The sequence below is a fragment of the Eubalaena glacialis genome, chromosome 2 (assembly GCF_028564815.1).
Source record: "Eubalaena glacialis isolate mEubGla1 chromosome 2, mEubGla1.1.hap2.+ XY, whole genome shotgun sequence".
Classification (NCBI taxonomy): domain Eukaryota; kingdom Metazoa; phylum Chordata; class Mammalia; order Artiodactyla; family Balaenidae; genus Eubalaena; species Eubalaena glacialis.
The window spans coordinates 79997859-80018235 of NC_083717.1; the positions used below are offsets into that span (position 1 = coordinate 79997859).

Below are 20377 nucleotides of genomic sequence, written 5' to 3' on the forward strand. Positions count from 1 at the left end.
TCGACAGTAACAGAATAATAGTGTGGGACTTTAACACCTCACTTACACCAATGGACAGATCATCCAAAATGAAAATAAATAAGGAAACAGAAGCTTTAAATGACACAATAGACCAGATAGATTTAATTGATATTTATAGGACATTCCATCCAAAAACAGCAGATTACACGTTCTTCTCAAGTGCGCACGGAACATTCTCCAGGATAGATCACATCTTGGGTCACAAATCAAGCCTCAGTAAATTTAAGAAAATTGAAATCCAGCGTCTTTTCTGACCACAACGCTATGAGATTAGAAATGAATTACAGGGGAAAAAACGTAAAAAGCACAAACACATGGAGGCTAAACAATACACTACTTAATAACCAAGAGATCACTGAAGAAATCAAAGGGGAAATCAAAAAATACCTAGAGACAAATGATGGTGAAAACATGATGACCCAAGACCTATGGGATGCAGCAAAAGCAGTTCTAAGAGGGAGTTTATAGCTATACAAGCCTACCTCAAGAAACAAGAAAAATCTCAAGTAAACAATCTAACCTTACACCTAAAGGAACTAGAGAAAGAAGAATAAACAAAACCCAAAGTTAGCAGAAGGAAAGAAATCATACAGAGCAGAGCAGAAATAAATGAAATAGAAACAAAGAAAACAATAACAAAGATCAATAAAACTAAAAGCTGGTTCTTTGAGAAGATAAACAAAATTGATAAACCATTAGCCAGACTCATCAAGAAAAAGAGGGAGAGGACTCAAATCAATAAAATTAGAAATGAAAAAGGAGAAGTTACATCAGACACCGCAGAAATACAAAGCATCCTAAGAGACTACTACCAGCAACTCTATGCCAATAAAATGGACAACCTGGAAGAAATGGACAAATTCTTAGAAAGGTGTAACCTTCCAAGACTGAACCAGGAAGAAATAGAAAATATGAACAGACCAATCACAAGTAATGAAATTGAAAATGTGATTAAAAATCTTCCAACAAACAAAAGTCCAGGACCAGATGGCTTCACAGCTGAATTCTAGCAAACATTTAGAGAAGAGTTAACACCCATCCTTCTCAAACTCTTCCAAAAAATTACGGAGGAAGGAACACTCCCAAACTCATTCTATGAGGCCATCATCACCCTGATACCAAAACCAGACAAAGATACTACAAAAAAAGAAAATTACAGACCAATATCACTGATGAATATAGATGCAAAAATCCTCAACAAAATACTAGCAAACAGAATCCAACAACACATTAAAAGGATCATACACCATGATCAAGTGGGATTTATCCCAGGGAGGCAAGGATTCTTCAATATACGCAAATCAATCAATGTGATACACCATATTAACAAATTGAAGAATAAAAACCATATGATCTTCTCAATAGATGCAGAGAAAGCTTTTGAAAAAAATTCAACACCCATTTATGATAAAAACTCTCCAGAAAGTGGGCATAGAGGGAACCTACCTCAACATAATAAAGGCCGTATATGACAAACCCACAGCAAACATCATTCTCAATGGTGAAAAACTGAAAGCATTTCCTCTAAGATCAGGAACAAGACAAGGATGTCCAGTCTCACCACTATTATTCAACATAGTTTTGGAAGTCCTAGCCACGGCAATCAGAGAAGAAAAAGAAATAAAATGAATACAAATTGGAAAAGAAAAAGTAAAACTGTTACTGTTTGCAGATGACATGATACTATACATAGAGAATCCTAAAAATGCCACCAGAAAACTACTAGAACTAATCAATGAATTTGGTAAAGTTGCAGGATACAAAATGAATGCACAGAAATCTCTTGCATTCCTATACACTAATGATGAAAAATCTGAAAGAGAAATTAAGAAAACACTCCCTTTTACCATTGCAACAACAAGAATAAAATATCTAGGAATAAACCTACCTAAGGAGGCAAAAGGCCTGTATGCAGAAAATTATAAGACACTGATGAAAGAAATTAAAGATGATACCAACAGATGGAGAGATATACCATGTTCTTGGATTGGAAGAATCAACATTGTGAAAATGACTCTACTTCCCAAAGCAATCTACAGATTCAATGCGATCCCTATCAAATTACCAATGGCATTTTTTACGGAACTAGAACAAAAAACATCTTAAAATTTGTATGGAGACACAAAAGACCCCGAATAGCCAAAGCAGTCTTGAGGGAAAAGAAGTGGAGCTGGAGGAATCAGACTCCCTGACTTCAGACTATACTACAAAGCTACAGTAATCAAGACAATATGGTACTGGCACAAAAACAGAAACATAGATCAATGGAACAAGATAGAAAGCCCAGAGATAAACCCACGCACCTATGGTCAACTAATCTATGACAAAGGAGGCAAGGATATACAATGGAGAAAAGACAGTCTCTTCAATAAGTGGTGCTGGGGAAACTGGACAGGTACATGTAAAAGAATGAAATTAGAACACTGCCTAACACCATACACAAAAATAAACTCAAAATGGATTTGAGACCTAAATGTAAGATTGGACACTATAAAACTCTTAGGGGAAAACATAGGAAGAACACTCTTTGACATAAATCACAGCAAGATCTTTTTTGATCCACCTCCTAAAGTAATGGAAATAAAACCAAAAATAAACAAATGGGACCTAATGAAAGTTAAAAGCTTTTGCACAGGAAAGTAAACCATAAACAAGACCAAAAGACAACCCTCATAGTGGGAGAAAATATTTGCAAACGAATCAATGGACAGAGGATTAATCTCCAAAATATATAAACAGCTCATGCAGTTCAATATTAAAGAAACAAACAACCCAATCCAAAAACGGGCAGAAGACCTAAATAGACATTTCTCCAAAGAAGACATACAGATAGCCAAGAAGCACATGAAAAGCTGCTCAACATCACTAATTATTAGAGAAATGCAAATCAAAACTACAATGAGGTATCACCTCACACCAGTTAGAATGGGCATCATCAGAAAATCTACAAACAACAAATGCTGGAGAGGGTGTGGAGAAAAGGGAACCCTCTTGCACTGTTGGTGGGAATGTAAATTGATACAGCCAGTATGGAGAACAGTATGGAGGTTCCTTAAAAAACTAAAAATAGAATTACCATATGATCCAGCAATCCCACTCGTGGGCATATACCCAGAGAAAACCATAATTCAAAAAGACACATGCACCCCAATGTTCATTGCCGCACTATTTACAATAGCCAGGTCATGGAAGCAATCTAAATGCCCATCGACAGACAAATGGATAAAGAAGATGTGGTACATATATACAATGGAATATTACCCAGCCATAAAAGGAAATTGGGTCATTTGTTGAGACGTGGATGGATCTAGAGAGTGGCATACAGAATGAAGTAAGTCAGAAAGAGAAAAATATCATATATTAACGCATATATGTGGAACCTAGAAAAATGGTACAGAAGAACCAGTTTGCAGGGCAGAAGTTAAGACACAGATGTAGAGAACAAACTTATGGACACCAAGGGGGGAAAGCCACGGGGGTTGGGGATGGTGGTGTGATGAATTGGGTGATTGGAATTGACATGTATACACTGATGTGTATAAAATTGATGACTAATAAGAGCCTGCTGTATAAAAAAATAAAATTAAATTAAAAAATTTAAAAAAAAAGAACTATAAATAATGTCCTCAGAGAGATGAGAACATATTTTAATCCTTGAACAAAAACAAGAGGCTGTAATAAAGAAATTTTCCTAAAAGAATGGTTTGGAAATTAAAAATGTAATTAAAAAATTAAAAATTAAATCAAATAGCTGGAATATAGTTAATTTTTTTTCCATAGAATAAGATGAAAAAGAGATTTTATTATTTTATTTTATTTTATTTATTTATTTTTGGCTGTGTTGGGTCTTCGTTGCTGCCCGCCGGCTTTCTCTAGTTGCAGCGAGCAGGGGCTACTCTTTGTTGCGGTGCGCAGGCTTCTCATTGCAGTGGCTTCTCTTGTTGCAGAGCATGGGCTGTAGACACATGGGCTTCGGTAGTTGCAGCACACAGGCTCAGTAGTTGTGGCTCACGGGCTCTAGAGCACAGGTTCAGTAGTTGTGGCACACGGGCTTAGTTGCTCCGTGGCATGTGGGATCTTCCCGGACCAGGGATTGAACCCGTGTGCCTTGCATTGGCGGGCGGATTCTTAACCACTGCGCTGCCAGAGAAGACCCAACAGAGAGATTTTAAAGTAGAAAAGATAAAACAACTAGAGTATCCATCCAGGTTGTCCAACATTCAAATAATAGGAGTATTAGGAAGAGGGAAGGGAGAAACAGAGGAAAGGTAATAAGTTTTTTAAAATTCTTTTTTTTATTGAGATATAATTGACTTATTATAAGTTTCAGGTGTACAATATAATGATTTGATATGTGTGTATATTATGAAGTGATCATCACAGTAAATCTAGCAAATCTGTCCAGCACCATACGTAGTTACAATTTTTTTTCTTATGATGAGAACTTTTAAGATTTACTGTCTTAACAACTTTCAAATATGCTATATAGTATTATTAGCAATAGTCACCAGGCTGTACATTTCATTTGCAGGGCTTATGTATTTTATGACTAGAAGTTCATTCCTTTTGACCATCATCACCCATTTTGTCCACCTCCCACCCCCCACCTCTGACAACCACCAATCTGTTCTCTGTATCTATGAGTCTGGTTTTTTGTTTTAGGTTCCACATATAAGAAATAATTTTAAAAAACATTTTTTTTAGTGGGGGTTGGTGGGGAAGATAAATCAGGAGTTTGGGATTAACATATACACACTACTGTATGTAAAATAGATAAACAAGGACCTGCTGTATAGCACAGGGAACTATATTCAATGTCTTGTAGTAATCTATAATGGAAAAGAATCTGAAAAAGAAATGTATATATATATATATTTGTTGTTGTTATTGTTGTTGTTCCTAATAGTATTTTATTTTTCCTTGATCAACTATTGCAGCATTTTGCAAATTTTGTCTGTTCAAAAAAGCAGTTTTTGGTTTTGTTGATCTTTTATTGTTTCTTTGTTTCTATTCCATTAATTCCTGTGTTTATTTTTATTTGGCTTCTTCTAGTTTCTTTGGGTTTTCTCTGTTCTTTATACAATTTGTTTGCATTAATTTTTGAATCTTTTAACACATGCATATGAAGTTATAATTTTTTCTCTTAAATACTGCATTAATAAATTCACCAAGTCTTGAAATCTTGTGTTTTCATTGCCATTTAGTTGCAAATATTTTGTAACCCATCATGATTTTTTTTTGTCCTTGAATTATTAGGGAGAATTTTTTTTTTAAATTTCCAAATGTATAAAAGGGGAATGACAGTTGTTCTCATATTTTATATTATCTGGGTCATTGTGTTATATACAAATGTGTTTATAAATCATTTGTAGTTTGCTAGTGTATATTTTTGTTTATTGTGAGTCTTTTGATATGGGCTACTTAGGTTTATTATTATAAATAAAATATATCCTGGGACCTCCCTGGTGGCACTACCTCCCTGGTAGTTAAGAATCCACCTGCCAATGCAGGGAGCCCAGGTTTGAGCCCTGGTCTGGGAAGAATCCACATACCGTGGAGCAACTAAGCCCACGCGCCACAACTACTGAGCCTGCGTGCCACAATTACTGAAGCCCATGCACCTAGAGCCCATGCTCCTCAACAAGAGAAGCCACTGCAGTGGGAAGCCCGTGCACTGCAATGAAGAGCAGCCCCCGCTTTCCGCAACTAGAGAAAGCCTGCACACAGCAACGAAGACCCAATGCAGCCAAAAATAAATAAATAAATAAATTTAAAAATAAAATAAAATATATCCTAACGTCTTAGAATTTCCTTCTGCCCTCTTACTTTGTGATTTATATTTACCAGACTTCCGTTTTTTTTTTTTTTTAACTTTTTGGTTTTATTTATTTATTTATTTATTTATTTTTGGCTGTGCTGGGTCTTCGTTTCTGTGCGAGGGCTTTCTCCAGTTGCGGCGAGCGGGAGCCACTCTTCATCACGGTGCGCGGGCCTCTCACTAATGCGGCCTCTCTTGTTGCGGAGCACAGGCTCCAGATGCGCAGGCTCAGTAATTGTGGCTCACGGGCCTAGTTGCTCCACGGCATGTGGGATCTTCCCAGACCAGGGCTCGAACCCGTGTCCCCTGCATTGGCAGGCAGATTGTCAACCACTGCACCACCAGGGAAGCCCCCAGACTTCCTTTTTTGTTCTTTTTTCTATTTTTCTGCCTTGGATTAAATAATTTTTCTTAATTACCTCCTTTCCTTTCTACTAATTTGAAAGGTATACATTCTATTTTTGTTCGCTGAATGATATTAAATTTTTTATAACTGTTTTGATACATAGATATAATTACAATTATTATATTTTTAATGTGCATACTAAACAAAATTTAATCTCTACCATTACTTGTAAATATTAGAAGGAAATTTAATATATGAACTTCAGTCATACCCATCCTCTATGTTACTGTCTAAAGATTTTATTCCACTTTTTTGGCAGGGAGGGAGTCAGGTGATCTCACCTTATTTTTAAACCTCTAAATTTAGTCGTTAGTGTGGCTTTACCACATATACTCATTACTCTTTCTGTTGACCCATATTTACTGCTTTTTAATTATCTTTGCTTCTTGCATCTAAGTTCTTTCTGGATTCAATTACCTTTCCTTTAAGTAAATCCTTTAGTAGTTTTTTATTTTTTTTAACATCTTTATTGGAGTATAATTGCTTTACAATGGTGTGTTAGTTTCTGCTTTATAACAAAGTGAATCAGCTATGCATATACATATATCCCCATATGTCCTCCCTCTTGCATCTCCCTCCCACCCTCCCTATCCCACCCCTCTAGGTGGTCACTGAGCTGAGCTGATCTCCCTGTACTATATGGCTGCTTCCCACTAGCTATCTATTTTACATTTGGTAGTATGTATAAGTCCATGCCACTCTCTCACTTCGTCCCAGCTTACCCTTCCCCCTCTCCGTGTCCTCAAGTCCATTCTCTATGTCTGCGTCTTTATTCCTGTCTAGTAGTTCTTTAATAAAGATCTGAATGTTAAGTTCAGTTATTTTTATTTTGTTATTGTTATTCAATGATGTTTTACATGGTTGTAGAATTCAAGATTGACAGTTATTTTCCATCAGTAATTTGAAGATATGTTTCTATTGCCTTCTGACTTCTAATATTGCTGCTGGAAGTCTGCTCTTGATTCAATATTGATCCTTTATAAGGTAATCCATCCTTTGTCTCTGGTTGCTTTAAAATTCTTCACTTTGGTATATGTTGATTTTATTACTCTAAGTGCAGTTTTATATTTATTCATCTCATAATATCAGAACTTGGAGTATAGTTTCACTCAAAGAACGTATGTCTTACCTCAGTTCTGGGAAGTTATAAGCTATTGTTTTCAAATAGCAAATTGTTTTCAAATTGCCTTTATCTTCCTTGGCTGCGTTCTGTATAATATCCTCAGATCTGTCTTCTAGTTTGCAAATTTTCTTCAAATATGCCTAATGTGCTGTTAAACTTGTCCTAGAGGTTTTCAATTTCAGGGACAATATTTTCATTTTGCAAGTTCTGTTTGCTTCTTTCATACCTGTTTGTTCTTTTTTCATTCCTTAGTTTTTTTTGTTTGTTTGTTTGTTTTTTTTGTTTTGTTTTGTTTTGTTTGTTTGTTTATACTGCAGGTTCTTATTAGTCATCAATTTTATACACATCAGTGTATACATGTCAATCCCAATCGCCCAATTCAGCACACCACTATCCCCACCCCACCACAGTTTTCCCCCCTTGGTGTCCATATGTCTGTTCTCTACATCTGTGTCTCAACTTCTGCCCTGCAAACCGGCTCATCTGTACCATTTTTCTAGGTTCCACATACATGCGTTAATATACAATATTTGTTTTTTTCTTTCTGACTTACTTCACTCTGTATGACAGTCTCTAGATTCATCCACGTCTCAACAAATGACTCAATTTCGTTCCCTTTTATGGCTGAGTAATATTCCATTGTATATATGTACCACAACTTCTTTATCCATTCGTCTGTTGATGGGCATTTAGGTTGCTTCCATGACCTGGCTATTGTAAATAGTGCTGCAATGAACATTGGGGTGCATGTGTCTTTTTGAATTACGGTTTTCTCTGGGTATATGCCCAGTAGTGGGATTGCTGGGTCATATGGTAATTCTATTTTTAGTTTTTTAAGGAACCTCCATATTGTTCTCCATAGTGGCTGTATCAGTTTACATTCCCACCAACAGTGCAAGAGGGTTCCCTTTTCTCCACACCCTCTCCAGCATTTGTTGTTTGTAGATTTTCTGATGATGCCCATTCTAATTGGTGTGAGGTGATACCTCATTGTAGTTTTGATTTGCATTTCTCTAATAATTAGTGATGTTGAGCATCTTTTCATGTGCTTCTTGGCCATCTGTATGTCTTCTTTGGAGAAATGTCTATTTAGGTCTTCCATTCCTTAGTTTTTCATTATGGATTTTAGCCTGTCTTAGCTCTTTAAGTAAGCATGTTTTAAATTATTATAGTCTCTTTCAGATTGTTCTGTTATCTCAAATTCTTAATAGGCCAGTCTTCCTGTTTGTTGTGTCTGCTGACTGTTCTCCATACTGTAAGGAAGAAACATACCTTGTATCCACATGTGATTTGTAGTTTTTGTTTGTGTGCTCATCTTCAGCATGGATTATTTTTATGTGTGCATATGAGGAAATTTCTTGTGTCCTGGTTTGCAGAAGTAAGAATTCCTCGGAAGGGATACCTGAAGTTTAGGTTTCTCACAAGAGACGTTTTTTCTTCTCTTATCCAGAGCCCCAGGAAGAGACATGCTTCACTTTCCTGGGGTTGTGGACAGAGATTTTATGTGTCCATTTCACTGAGAGTGTAGCCCTTCTCAGGCTGTAATTGCCTTTTCAGCTCTCACCTCTGTACCTATATCAGCATTAAATTTCCAGCCTTTATCCTTTATATATAGTCTCTAATATATATATGTATAATATATAGTATATTCATATATATAAAATTTCAGATACAGATATGGATATCTAGATAGATATATACCTTCATAGGTATACCTATCTAGATATCTATATCTGTATCTGAAATCTTTCCAAGTAGCTTTTTGTCAGCTGTCAGCTTTTGAGATTACCCTGGCTATAAGTTGCTGATAAGCCTTTTCTTTTGCATACTTTTTGAACTGAACTATGTACTTGAAACCTTTGTTTATTTGTTATATTTTTATCAAGCATTTTATGTGTTCATAGCATTTTGTCTGCTTGTAAAATTGTGTGTTAAAGTTTGTGAAAACTTTAACCTATGCTGCTGAAAACAGAAAGCTAATTTCTTTTTATGTTTTTCTGTGTGTCTTATTTTACTCTAAGAGTTTGAAAGCTAGATATCCTATTTTTAATGTAACTCATGGTCACCGTAATGATTTCCATAAGCATTTTCAAATGTTTATTCATTTACTTTTATTTAGCAAAGTTAATAGCAAAGTAATTTTTAAATTTCTCATTATGGAAGAATAGTGCTTCTTCCCTCCATGTTGTGTATCCTAGTAATCATTAGTATAAAATGTGAACTTATATACTTCATTTTTACTTTTTATTCTGTTTTCCTTCTGTTGTAGTAACATTAAAAAATCTTACAACATTTTTTCATGTGTTTTAGAAAACCTATCCTTTTTCATTTTTACCCTCAGGTTTCCCAGTCCTGAGTTCTTAATTTTATTTGTCCATGTTCTGGAACATTTCTTTGAGTAATTTATTCAGGAAACATGGCTAGATGGTATATTTACTTAGTTCTTACATATCTAGGAATGTCTCTTGGCTTCACAAGTGAACAACAGTTTACCAGGCTATAAAATTCTTAGGACATTGTGTTAGGTAGGTTCAAGCCAACTGCTGAAATAAAGAGGTCCAAAGTTATAGATCAAATAAGATAGAAATTGAATTCTCTGTAATCTAAGACTTATTATGTAACAGCAATCAATCTAGGCCTGATAGATGGCTTTGTTCCACAGGGCCATCTAGGCTGGTGGGGCCACATCAATCATCACATCATTTGGCTTCCATTTCTGGGTCCAAGGTGGATGCTGCAGTTGGCATTGTTTTTTAGCCAGTGGGAAGGGGAAAGAGGAAGTCCATTGCGAGTAGATTTACATGTAAGATAATGATCCATAAGTTTTATACAGCACTTGTATTCATATTCTGTTGTCTCAGGTTTGGCACATAACTACACCTACTCTTAAGGGAGGCTGGATTTTGTAGATTCTACCTTGGCACAGTAGATTCTATTACTAAAAGAAAGAGGGGAGGATGGGTAGGATACTGCATTCCCAACCACAATCATCATGAAATTTTTTGTTCAAATTTTTGTTAATGTTACTTTCTTTGTTTGAGTCCTTATTCTTTCTTCCTTGCTCCCCTCCTCCCTCCCTTTGAAATGTTAATTCATGCCATTTTCAATTTTTCTTTAAAGTGGAAGTTTTATTTTTTATTTTTTAAAAATTTTCTCTTTTTTTCAGACATTTTAAAAAATATATACATTTATTTATTTTTGGCTGAGTTGGGTCTTTGTTGCTGCCTGCAGGCTTTCTCTACTTGCGGCGAGTGAGGGCTACTCTTCGTTGTGGCTCATGGGCTCTAGGCGCGTGGGCTTCAGTAGTTGTGGCACCCGGGCTTAGTTGCTCTGCAGCATGTGGGATCTTCCCAGACCAGGGCTTGAACTTGTGTCCTTTGCATTGGCAGGCAGATTCTTAACCACTGCGCCATTTCCACTTCCCTAAATTGGAAGTTTTATATCTTAATTTTAAGTGTTCATTTTATATCAAGGATATTAACTCTCTGTCATGTTTCTGGAAAATCTTTTTCAAACAATTTTGATATTTGCCTTTTAAATCTGTATATCGTGTTTTTAGTACTTTTCCTTTTTAGTACCTTTCCTTCCCTTTATTCATATAGTTTATATTCTAACACATCGATTAATTTCTCCTCTTATATTGACTTAATAATTATTACATCTAACTACCTTTATACAAATGTATAGCCTTTCATTACAACTCTTTGTCTGTTCCCATTAGCTGTCTTTAATAGCTGAAAAACCTTTATATCATCACCAGGGAGCTTATAGAAGATACTGATATCGGAGCTTAAGGAAAGTGATGGCTTTGCCTAGGTGCCCTCCTCTAGAGTTGATGTAGATTAAGTTGCCTAGAGTGGCTTCCTCTATGGTGAATGTAAGTTAGACACTGTGTGGTTTAACAAAGAGAACCCCAGAAAAGTAGCTGAGGTCTTTGATGAAAGAACAGATAATTAGCTGCCATAATTTCAATGAGGGATTTTGCATTCCTTATTGTAGAAAATATGTTTGGATTATTTGTGTAGGATTTTAGAAGTAGCTTTAATGTGTAATTACCTTAAAAGTCAGTTTGTTAACTAGGAAATGAGAGATAAATAACTTAGTTGCTAATATTGTTTTTGAAGGGAGAAATTCAGAAAATATATTTTTTGAGAAGTTAAAGGAAGACAGTATTCCTGCTCCTCGCTCTGTCGGCAATATTAAAATCAACTTTACCCCTCGAGTATTCCCAACTGCTCTCCGGGAATCACAGGTAGCAGAAGAAGAGGAGGTTGGTATACTTGCTGTTAGTTACAGTGACCACAATGAAAATATTTTTTATTCCATATATTGAAACTGTTACTGGGTCTGAATTTTTAAAGTATTCATTAAGCTAAAGATATTACTTCATGAAAAAATTTAATATTTCCTTTTGACAAAAATATATTTTGCAGGATTTTTTTTTTTTTTTTGGGCTCCAGAATGCTGATGAGAAAACACTGATTTAATATCCAGCGTTGTTGCTTATCCCAGGAGAAAAAATGTTGCACGTGCATTTATTTTATCAAATAACGTCATTTCCCGTAATAGATTTGTAAACTTTGGGTCAGTGTATGTTGCGGTAAGAAAAGACTTGTAAATTCATTACTTTATTACAATTAATTATTAATATCAAGTATTTCTAATGTGACATTTGGCATTAATAGCTTTCATTCATTTATAAATTCCTGAGCTCTGGGATTTTGAATAGTGTATATTTAGTTGTGTAAGCACTAAGAACTGCTTTTTTTTTTTTTTTTACTGTAAAGTGTGAACTGATACCTCTCTCAATTGAAAAGTTGTGGAAATAATTGAATCTCCTTAAGATATAATGACAATTTATAAATATTAACTTTTTTCTTATTATTAACAGCATATTTCTATATTTTATTATTTATAAAAGTATCTCTGTAACTATAAAATTATAATTATTTAAAAAATCATTTATATATTTTTATAATGTAAAAAAATGTATATATATATTATAAACAAGAAAAATAAAACAATATTCACATGAACTCCCAGAAATTTGGATGAAATTTGGACTAGAAATTTTTATACATTTGATCTTAATCAGCTAGTGAAGTTTAAAAAAAAGCTTAAAGCTGTATAAAAACTAGAAGTTTAAAATCACCACCATCAAATATTTTTATCAGTCTGCTCAGACTGCTATAACAAAGTACATAGACTGGGTGGCTTAAAGAACAGGCAATTATTTCTCACAGTTCTGGAGGCTGGGAAGTCCAAGGTCAGGATGCTGGGGTGGGGTGGGGTGGGGAAGAGCATGCCCTCTGGTCTCTCCCTCTTCTTATAAGGACACTAACCTTATGATGGGAGTCTCATACTCATAATCTCATCCAAGCTTAATTATCGCCTAAAGGCCCCATCTCCAAATACCATCACATTGGTGATTAGGGCTTCAACATATGAATTTTGGAGGACACAAACATTCAGTCCATAACAAATAGTATTTCCATCTTGTATAGGAAGATGGAAAATCTAAAAGTAACTTTTAATAAAACAAGACTTTTGTGTCCTTCATTAAACTTCATTCTCATTTCAGTGGCTACATAAACAAGCAGAGGCACGAAGAGCAATGAATACTGACATTCCTGAACTTTGTGATTTAAAAGAAGAGGAAAAGAACCCAGAATGGTTGAAGGACAAAGGAAAGTAAGTTGTTTGAACTCTGGCCATGAGACTTATAATAAATTTATGTAGATATTAATACTTACATATTTTCTAGTTATCTTGACGTGTGTGTGTGATTTTTGGGGAGAAATAATGCAAATATGCCAATTCTATAGGTAGTGCTTCCATATTTAAAAAGTCAGATCTTATAACAATTAAATAAGGCTCTTATTTTTATTGCTTTTGTATTTATATATCATGGAAATGAAAAATATCACGTCTTTTGGATTGCTTATCAAAATCCCTTTTTAAATCACTTAACGTTTAACATAAGTCCTTCATAATACTTCCCTTAAAATCATGGTTCTTTAAAACTGTAGCTACTTTGATTAGTCATATCCATCTTTAAAAGATTATCAAATTATCCTATAAATTATCATTTTATATCCAGACAATCCTTTTATTTATTTATACGTGGCTCTATGTGTAACCTTTTAGACAATTAACAAAAATGAATTCTGCTATATTCTGTGGTAATTTGAGTTAATATTTTGAGGCAATTGTAGACATTATTTATCTCACTTTATACACTTTTATATTATTTTCCTATTGCTGCCATAGCAAGCTACCACAAACTTAGTGGCTTAAAACAATACAAGTTTATTATCTTATAGTTCTGGAGGTCAGAAGTCTAAAATGGGTTTTGCTGGGCTAAAATCAAGATATCAGTTGCAATCCTTCTGGAGACTGTAAGGGAGAATCTATTTTCTTGGGTTTTCCAGCTTTGAGACTGCCCACATTCCTTGGCTTATGGCCCCCAACCAGCAGTTGAGTCACTCTGGTCTTTGCTTCCAATCTCCTTGTCTGACTCTGGCTCTCCTGCCTCCCTTTTATAAGTGCCCTTATAATTACATTAGTCCCACTTGTATAATCCAGGATAATCTCCTACCGCAAGATCCTTAACTTAATCACATCTGCAAGGTTCTTTCTAACTAACCATTTTAGTTAATATATTCACAGGTTTTGGGGATTAGGATGTGGACATCTTTGGTGGGGAGATTTATCTGTCTAACCACAAAGTCAGTGTTTTTCTTTTCTCATCTTCTCTCTGTTCTTTCTTGGTCTTTTCTCATATCTGATAACAACACCAGAGATTGATTTGTGGAGTTGAGCTGGAGTTAACAATTTTTCTGAAGTTCAGAAGCCTGGGGCTGACAGGTTTGTTCCTCTTACTCCCAACAAAAATCCCCTCTCCTTCTCTCCCTTCTTCTCCGTCTATTGAACCATTAAATAAACATCTGTTGATTGCTTGCGGTTTGTCAGACTGTAGGCTAGGCTCTGAGCTACAGAGATCAGTAGAGGAGAGACACATATACAAATACTTATAACACTGTGTGGGAAGTACAATACATGGAAAGAACAAGGTAAAATGAGAATACAGAAGAGGGGCACCTAACCTTAAAGGAAGGAAGTTTCAGGAAGAGCTTCCTAAAGATTATAGCACCTGAGCTCCTCTTAATGATAAGTAGGAGTTTCAGGAGGAAGGACAGAAAGGCATTCATTTTAAGCAGAGGAGACAGTATGAGCAAAAGCTCAGAGACAAGAATAGGGTGATATATAGGTCAGGAACTGGGTAGTTTATTGCTTGCTAAAACACAAATTTGATGCTAGGAATAATGCCAAATGAACCTAGAAAAATAGGCAGTGGCCTCGTGTTATTCTTATATTTTATTCTGTAAGGTGGGGAAAAATGTGTTGCAGAAACTATGGCAGAGGTCTTGAACCATTATGGCATTGTTATAGGGTGAAGAGGAGAGCAATGTGAGAAATATTCAGGAGGTAAAATAGGGAGGACTTCTTGAGTGATTGTTGGGGAGTGAGAGAAGAGTAGTTGTGGGCGACTTTGGGTTTCTAGTTTGAATGATTATATGATGCCACCAACTGAATTAGAGAACTCTAGAAGAGGGCCATTTAGGAGGGAATGTAGGTAAGTTCAGTTTTGAATATGTTGAGTTTGAGCTGTCTCTTGGTGAGTCTGGCTGACAGTGTCCAGCAAGTTTGAAACTCAGGGGAGAGGCCAGCAGTGTATTATGGATTTGGAGGTTATCAGCATTTACGTAGCAGTTGATTTACAAGAGTAGGTGAGATATCTGAAAAGACCACGTAGACCAGAGGAGTAGTGGCCTAAGGATAAACCCCTGTGACCTACCAACATTTGAAGATCTGGTAAAATAAAGGAGTATGCAAAAATACTCCCAGAAGCCAATGGATTAGAAACTTTCAGAGTTTTTGTTTTGTCTTGTTCTTCTTTAAGAATAGACAAGGTTTGAATAGATGTGCAGATAAGACAGAAGAGGTGGCTGAAACATCCTTGAGAAGAGTGGAGAAAATTGGGTCAAGACCAAAGGTAGATGGTTTATCCCGATTTTGTTTTTGTTTTTCCTCTTGTTAAAAGTTGCATTCATTTTTACACTTTATAATAAAGATATATCTTTTGAAAAAAATTTACACTGTACATCAAATCAAAGTCCCCCTTGGTTTTTGTTTTTGTTTTTGTTTTTAACATCTTTATTGGAGTATAATTGCTTTACAATGGTGTGTTAGTTTCTGCTTTATAACAAAGTGAATCAGTTATACATATACATATGTTCCCATATCTCTTCCCTCTTGCATCTCCCTCCCTCCCACCCTCCCTATCCCACCCCTCTAGGTGGTCACAAAGCACTGAGCTGATCTCCCTGTGCTATGCGGCTGCTTCCCACTAGCTATCTATTTTACGTTTGGTAGTGTATACATGTCCATGCCACTCTCTCACTTTGTCACAGCTTACCCTTCCCCCACCCCATAACCTCAAGTCCATTCTCTAGTAGGTCTGCGTCTTTATTCCTATCTTGCCCCTAGGTTCTTCATGACCTTTTTTTTTTTTTCTTAGATTCCATATATATGTGTTAGCATACGGTATTTGTTTTTCTCTTTATTACTTACTTCACTCTGTATGACAGGCTCTAGGTCCATCCACCTCACTACAGATAACTCAATTTCGTTTCTTCTTTATGGTTGAGTAATATTCCATTATATATATGTGCCACATCTTCTTTATCCATTCATCTGTTGATGGACACTTAGGTTGCTTCCATGTCCTGGCTATTGTAAATAGAGCTGCAATGAACATTTTGGTACATGTCTCTTTTTGAATTCTGGTTTTCTCAGGGTATATGCCCGGTAGTCGGATTGCTGGGTCATATGGTAGTTCTATTTTTAGTTTTTTAAGGAATCTCCATACTGTTCTCCACAGTGGCTGTATCAATTTACATTCCCACCAACAGTGCAAGAGGGTTCCCTTTTCTCCACACTCTCTCCAGCATTTATTGTTTGTAGATTTTTTGATGATGGCCATTCTGACCGGTGTGAGGTGATACCTTATTGTAGTTTTGATTTGCATTTCTCTAAGGATTAATGATGTTGAGCATTCGTTCATGTGTTTGTTGGCAATCTGTATATCTTCTTTGGAGAAATGTCTATTTAGGTCTTCTGCCCATTTTTGGATTGGGTTGTTTGTTTTTTTGATATTGAGCTGCATGAGCTGCTTGTGAATTTTGGAGATTAATCCTTTGTCAGTTGCTTTGTTTGCAAATATATTCTCCCATTCTGAGGGTTGTCTTTTGGTCTTGTTTATGGTTTCCTTTGCTGTGCAAAAGCTTTTAAGTTTCATTAGGTCCCATTTGTTTATTTTTGTTTTTATTGCCGTTTCTCTAGGAGGCGGGTCAAAAAGGATCTTGCTGTGATTTATGTCATAGAGTGTTCTGCCTATGTTTTCCTCTAAGAGTTTGATAGTGTCTGGCCTTACACTTAGGTCTTCAATCCATTTTGATTTTATTTTTGTGTATGGTGTCAGGGAGTGTTCTAATTTCATACTTTTACATGTACCTGTCCAGTTTTCCCAGCACCACTTATTGAGGAGGCTGTCTTTTCTCCACTGTATATGCTTGCCTCCTTTATCAAAGATAAGGTGACCATATGTGCGTGGGCTTATCTCTGGGCTTTCTGTCCTGTTCCATTGATCTATATTTCTGTTTTTGTGCCAGTACCATACTGTCTTGATTACTGTAGCTTTGTAGTATAGTCTGAAGTCAGGGAGCCTGATTCCTCCAGCTCCGTTTTTCTTTCTCAAGATTGCTTTGGCTATTCGGGGTCTTTTGTGTTTCCATACAAATTGTGAAATTTTTTGTTCTAGTTCTGTGAAAAATGCCATTGGCAGTTTGATAGAGATTGCATTGAATCTGTAGATTGCTTTGGGTAGTAGAGTCATTTTCACATTGTTGATTCTTCCAATCCAAGAACATGGTATATCTCTCCATCTATTTGTATCATCTTTAATTTCTTTCATCAGTGTCTTATAATTTTCTGCATACAGGTCTTTTGTCTCCTTAGGTAGGTTTATTCCTAGATATTTTATTCCTTTTGTTGCAGTGGTAAATGGGAGTGTTTTCTTAATTTCACTTTCAGATTTTTCATCATTAGTGTATAGGAATGCTAGAGATTTCTGTGCATTAATTTTGTATCCTGCTACTTTACCAAATCCTTTGATTAGCTCTAGTAGTTTTCTGGTAGCATCTTTAGGATTCTCTATGTATAGTATCATGTCATCTGCAAACAGTGACAGCTTTACTTCTTCATTTCCAATTTGGATTCCTTTTATTTCTTTTTCTTCTCTGATTGCTGTGGCTAACACTTCCAAAACTATGTTGAATAATAGTGGTGAGAGTGGGCAACCTTCTCTTGTTCCTGATCTTAGTGGAAATGGTTTCAGTTTTTCACCATTGAGGACAATGTTGGCTGTGGGTTTGTCATATATGGCCTTTATTATTTTGAGGAAAGTTCCCTCTCTGACTACTTTCTGGAGGGTTTTTTTTTTATCATAAATGGGTGTTGAATTTTGTCGAAAGCTTTCTCTGCATGTATTGAGATGATCATATGGTTTTTCTCCTTCAATTTGTTAATATGGTGTATCACATTGATTGTGTGTATTGAAGAATCCTTGCATTCCTGGGATAAACCCCACATGATCATGGTGTATGATTCTTTTAATGTGCTGTTGGATTCTGTTTGCTAGTATTTTGTTGAGGATTTTTGCATCTATGTTCATCAGTGATATTGGCCTGTAGTTTTCTTTCTTTGTGATATCTTTGTCTGGTTTTGGTATCAGGGTGATGGTGGCCTCGTAGAATGAGTTTGGGAGTGTTCCTCCCTCTGCTATATTTTGTAAGAGTTTGAGAAGGATAGGTGTTAGCTCTTCTCTAAATGTTTCATAGAATTCACCTGTGAAGCCATCTGGTCCTGGGCTTTTGTTTGTTGGAAGATTTTAAATCACAGTTTCAATTTCAGTGCTTGTGATTGGTCTGTTCATATTTTCTATTTCTTCCTGGTTCAGTCTCGGAAGGTTGTGCATTTCTAAGAATTTGTCCATTTCTTCCAGGTTGTCCATTTTATTGGCATAGAGTTGCTTGTAGTGATCTCTCATGATCCTTTGTATTTCTGCAGTGTCAGTTGTTACTTCTCCTTTTTCATTTCTAATTCTATTGATTTGAGTCCTCTCCCTTTTTTTCTTGATGAGTCTGGCTAGTGGTTTATAAATTTTGTTTATCTTCTCAAAGAACCAGCTTTTACTTTTATTGATCTTTGCTCTCATTTCCTTCATTTCTTTTTCATTTATTTCTGATCTGATCTTTATAATTTCTTTCCTTCTGCTAACTTTGGGGTTTTTTTGTTCTTCTTTCTCTAATTGCTTTAGGTGTAAGGTTAGGTTGTTTATTTGAGATGTTTCTTGTTTCTTAAGGTAGGATTGTATTGCTATAAACTTCCCTCTTAGAACTGCTTTTGCTGCATCCCATAGGTTTTGGGTCATCATGTTTTCACCGTCATTTGTTTCTAGGTATTTTTTGATTTCCTCTTTGATTTCTTCAGTGATCTCTTGGTTATTAAGTAGTGTATTGTTTAGCCTCCATGTGTTTGTATTTTTTACAGATTTTTTCCTGTAATTAATATCTAGTCTCATAGCGTTGTGGTCGGAAAAGATACTTGATACGATTTCAATTTTTTAAAATTTACCAAGGCTTGATTTGTGACCCAAGATATGATCTATCCTGGAGAATGTTCCATGAGCACTTGAGAAAAATGTGTATTCTGTTGTTTTTGGATGGAATGTCCTATAAATATCAATTAAGTCCATCTTGTTTAATGTATCATTTAAAGCTTGTGTTTCCTTCTTTATTTTCATTTTGGATGATCTGTCCATTGGTGAAAGTGGGGTGTTAAAGTCCCCTACTATGATTGTGTTACTGTCGATTTCCCCTTTTATGGCTGTTAGTATTTGCCTTATGTATTGAGGTGCTCCTATGTTGGGTGCATAAATATTTACAATTGTTATATCTTCTTCTTGGATCGATCCCTTGATCATTATGTAGTGTCCTTCTTTGTCTCTTGTAATAGTCTTTATTTTAAGGTCTATTTTGTCTGATATGAGAACTGCTACTCCAGCTTTCTTTTGATTTCCATTTGCATGGAATATCTGTTTCCATCCCCTCACTATCAGTCTGTATGTGTCCCTAGGTCTGAAGTGGGTCTCTTGTAGACAGCATATATACGGGTCTTGTTTTTGTATCCATTCAGCCAGTCTATGTCTTTTGGTTGGAGCATTTAATCCATTTACATCTAAGGTAATTATTGATATGTATGTTCCTATTATCATTTTCTTAATTGTTTTGGGTTTGTTATTGTAGGTCTTTTCCTTCTCTTGTGTTTCCTGCCTAGAGAAGTTCCTTTAGCATTTGTTGTAAAGCTGGTTTGATGGTGCTGAATTCTCTTAGCTTTTGCTTGTCTGTAAAGGTTTTAATTTCTCCATCAAATGTGAATGAGATCCTTGCTAGGTAGAGTAATCTTGGTTGGAGGTTTTTCTCCTGCATCACTTTAAATATGTCCTGCTACTCCCTTCTGGCTTGCAGAGTTTCTGCTGAAAGATCAGCTGTTAACCTTATGGGGATTCCCTTGTGTGTTATTTGTTGTTTTTCCCTTGCTACTTTTAATATTTTTTCTTTGTATTTAATTTTTGATAGTTTGATTAATATGTGTCTTGGCGTGTTTCTCCTTGGATTTGTCCGGTATGGGACTCTCTGTGCTTCCTGGACTTGATTAACTATTTCCTCTCCCATATTAGGGAAGTTTTCAACTATAATCTCTTCAAATATTTTCTCAGTCCCTTTCTTTTTCTCTTCTTTTTCTGGGACCCCTATAATTCGATTGTTGGTGCGTTTAATATTGTCTCAGAGGTCTCCGAGACTGTCCTCAATTCTTTTCATTCTTT

General features: G+C 35.7%; 1 protein-coding gene across 4 annotated transcripts in view; it reads left to right on the forward strand.

Moving 5' to 3' along the window:
• Positions 1-20377, forward strand: part of DNAAF4 (dynein axonemal assembly factor 4) — a 79282-nt gene that overhangs the window by 43510 nt on the left and 15395 nt on the right. For all 4 annotated transcript variants that reach the window (XM_061180299.1, XM_061180300.1, XM_061180301.1 and 1 more), the window contains exons 5-6: positions 11493-11638; positions 12950-13059. In XM_061180299.1, coding sequence (XP_061036282.1) covers positions 11493-11638; positions 12950-13059 — 256 coding nt within the window. The remainder of the gene's footprint in view (positions 1-11492; positions 11639-12949; positions 13060-20377) is intronic.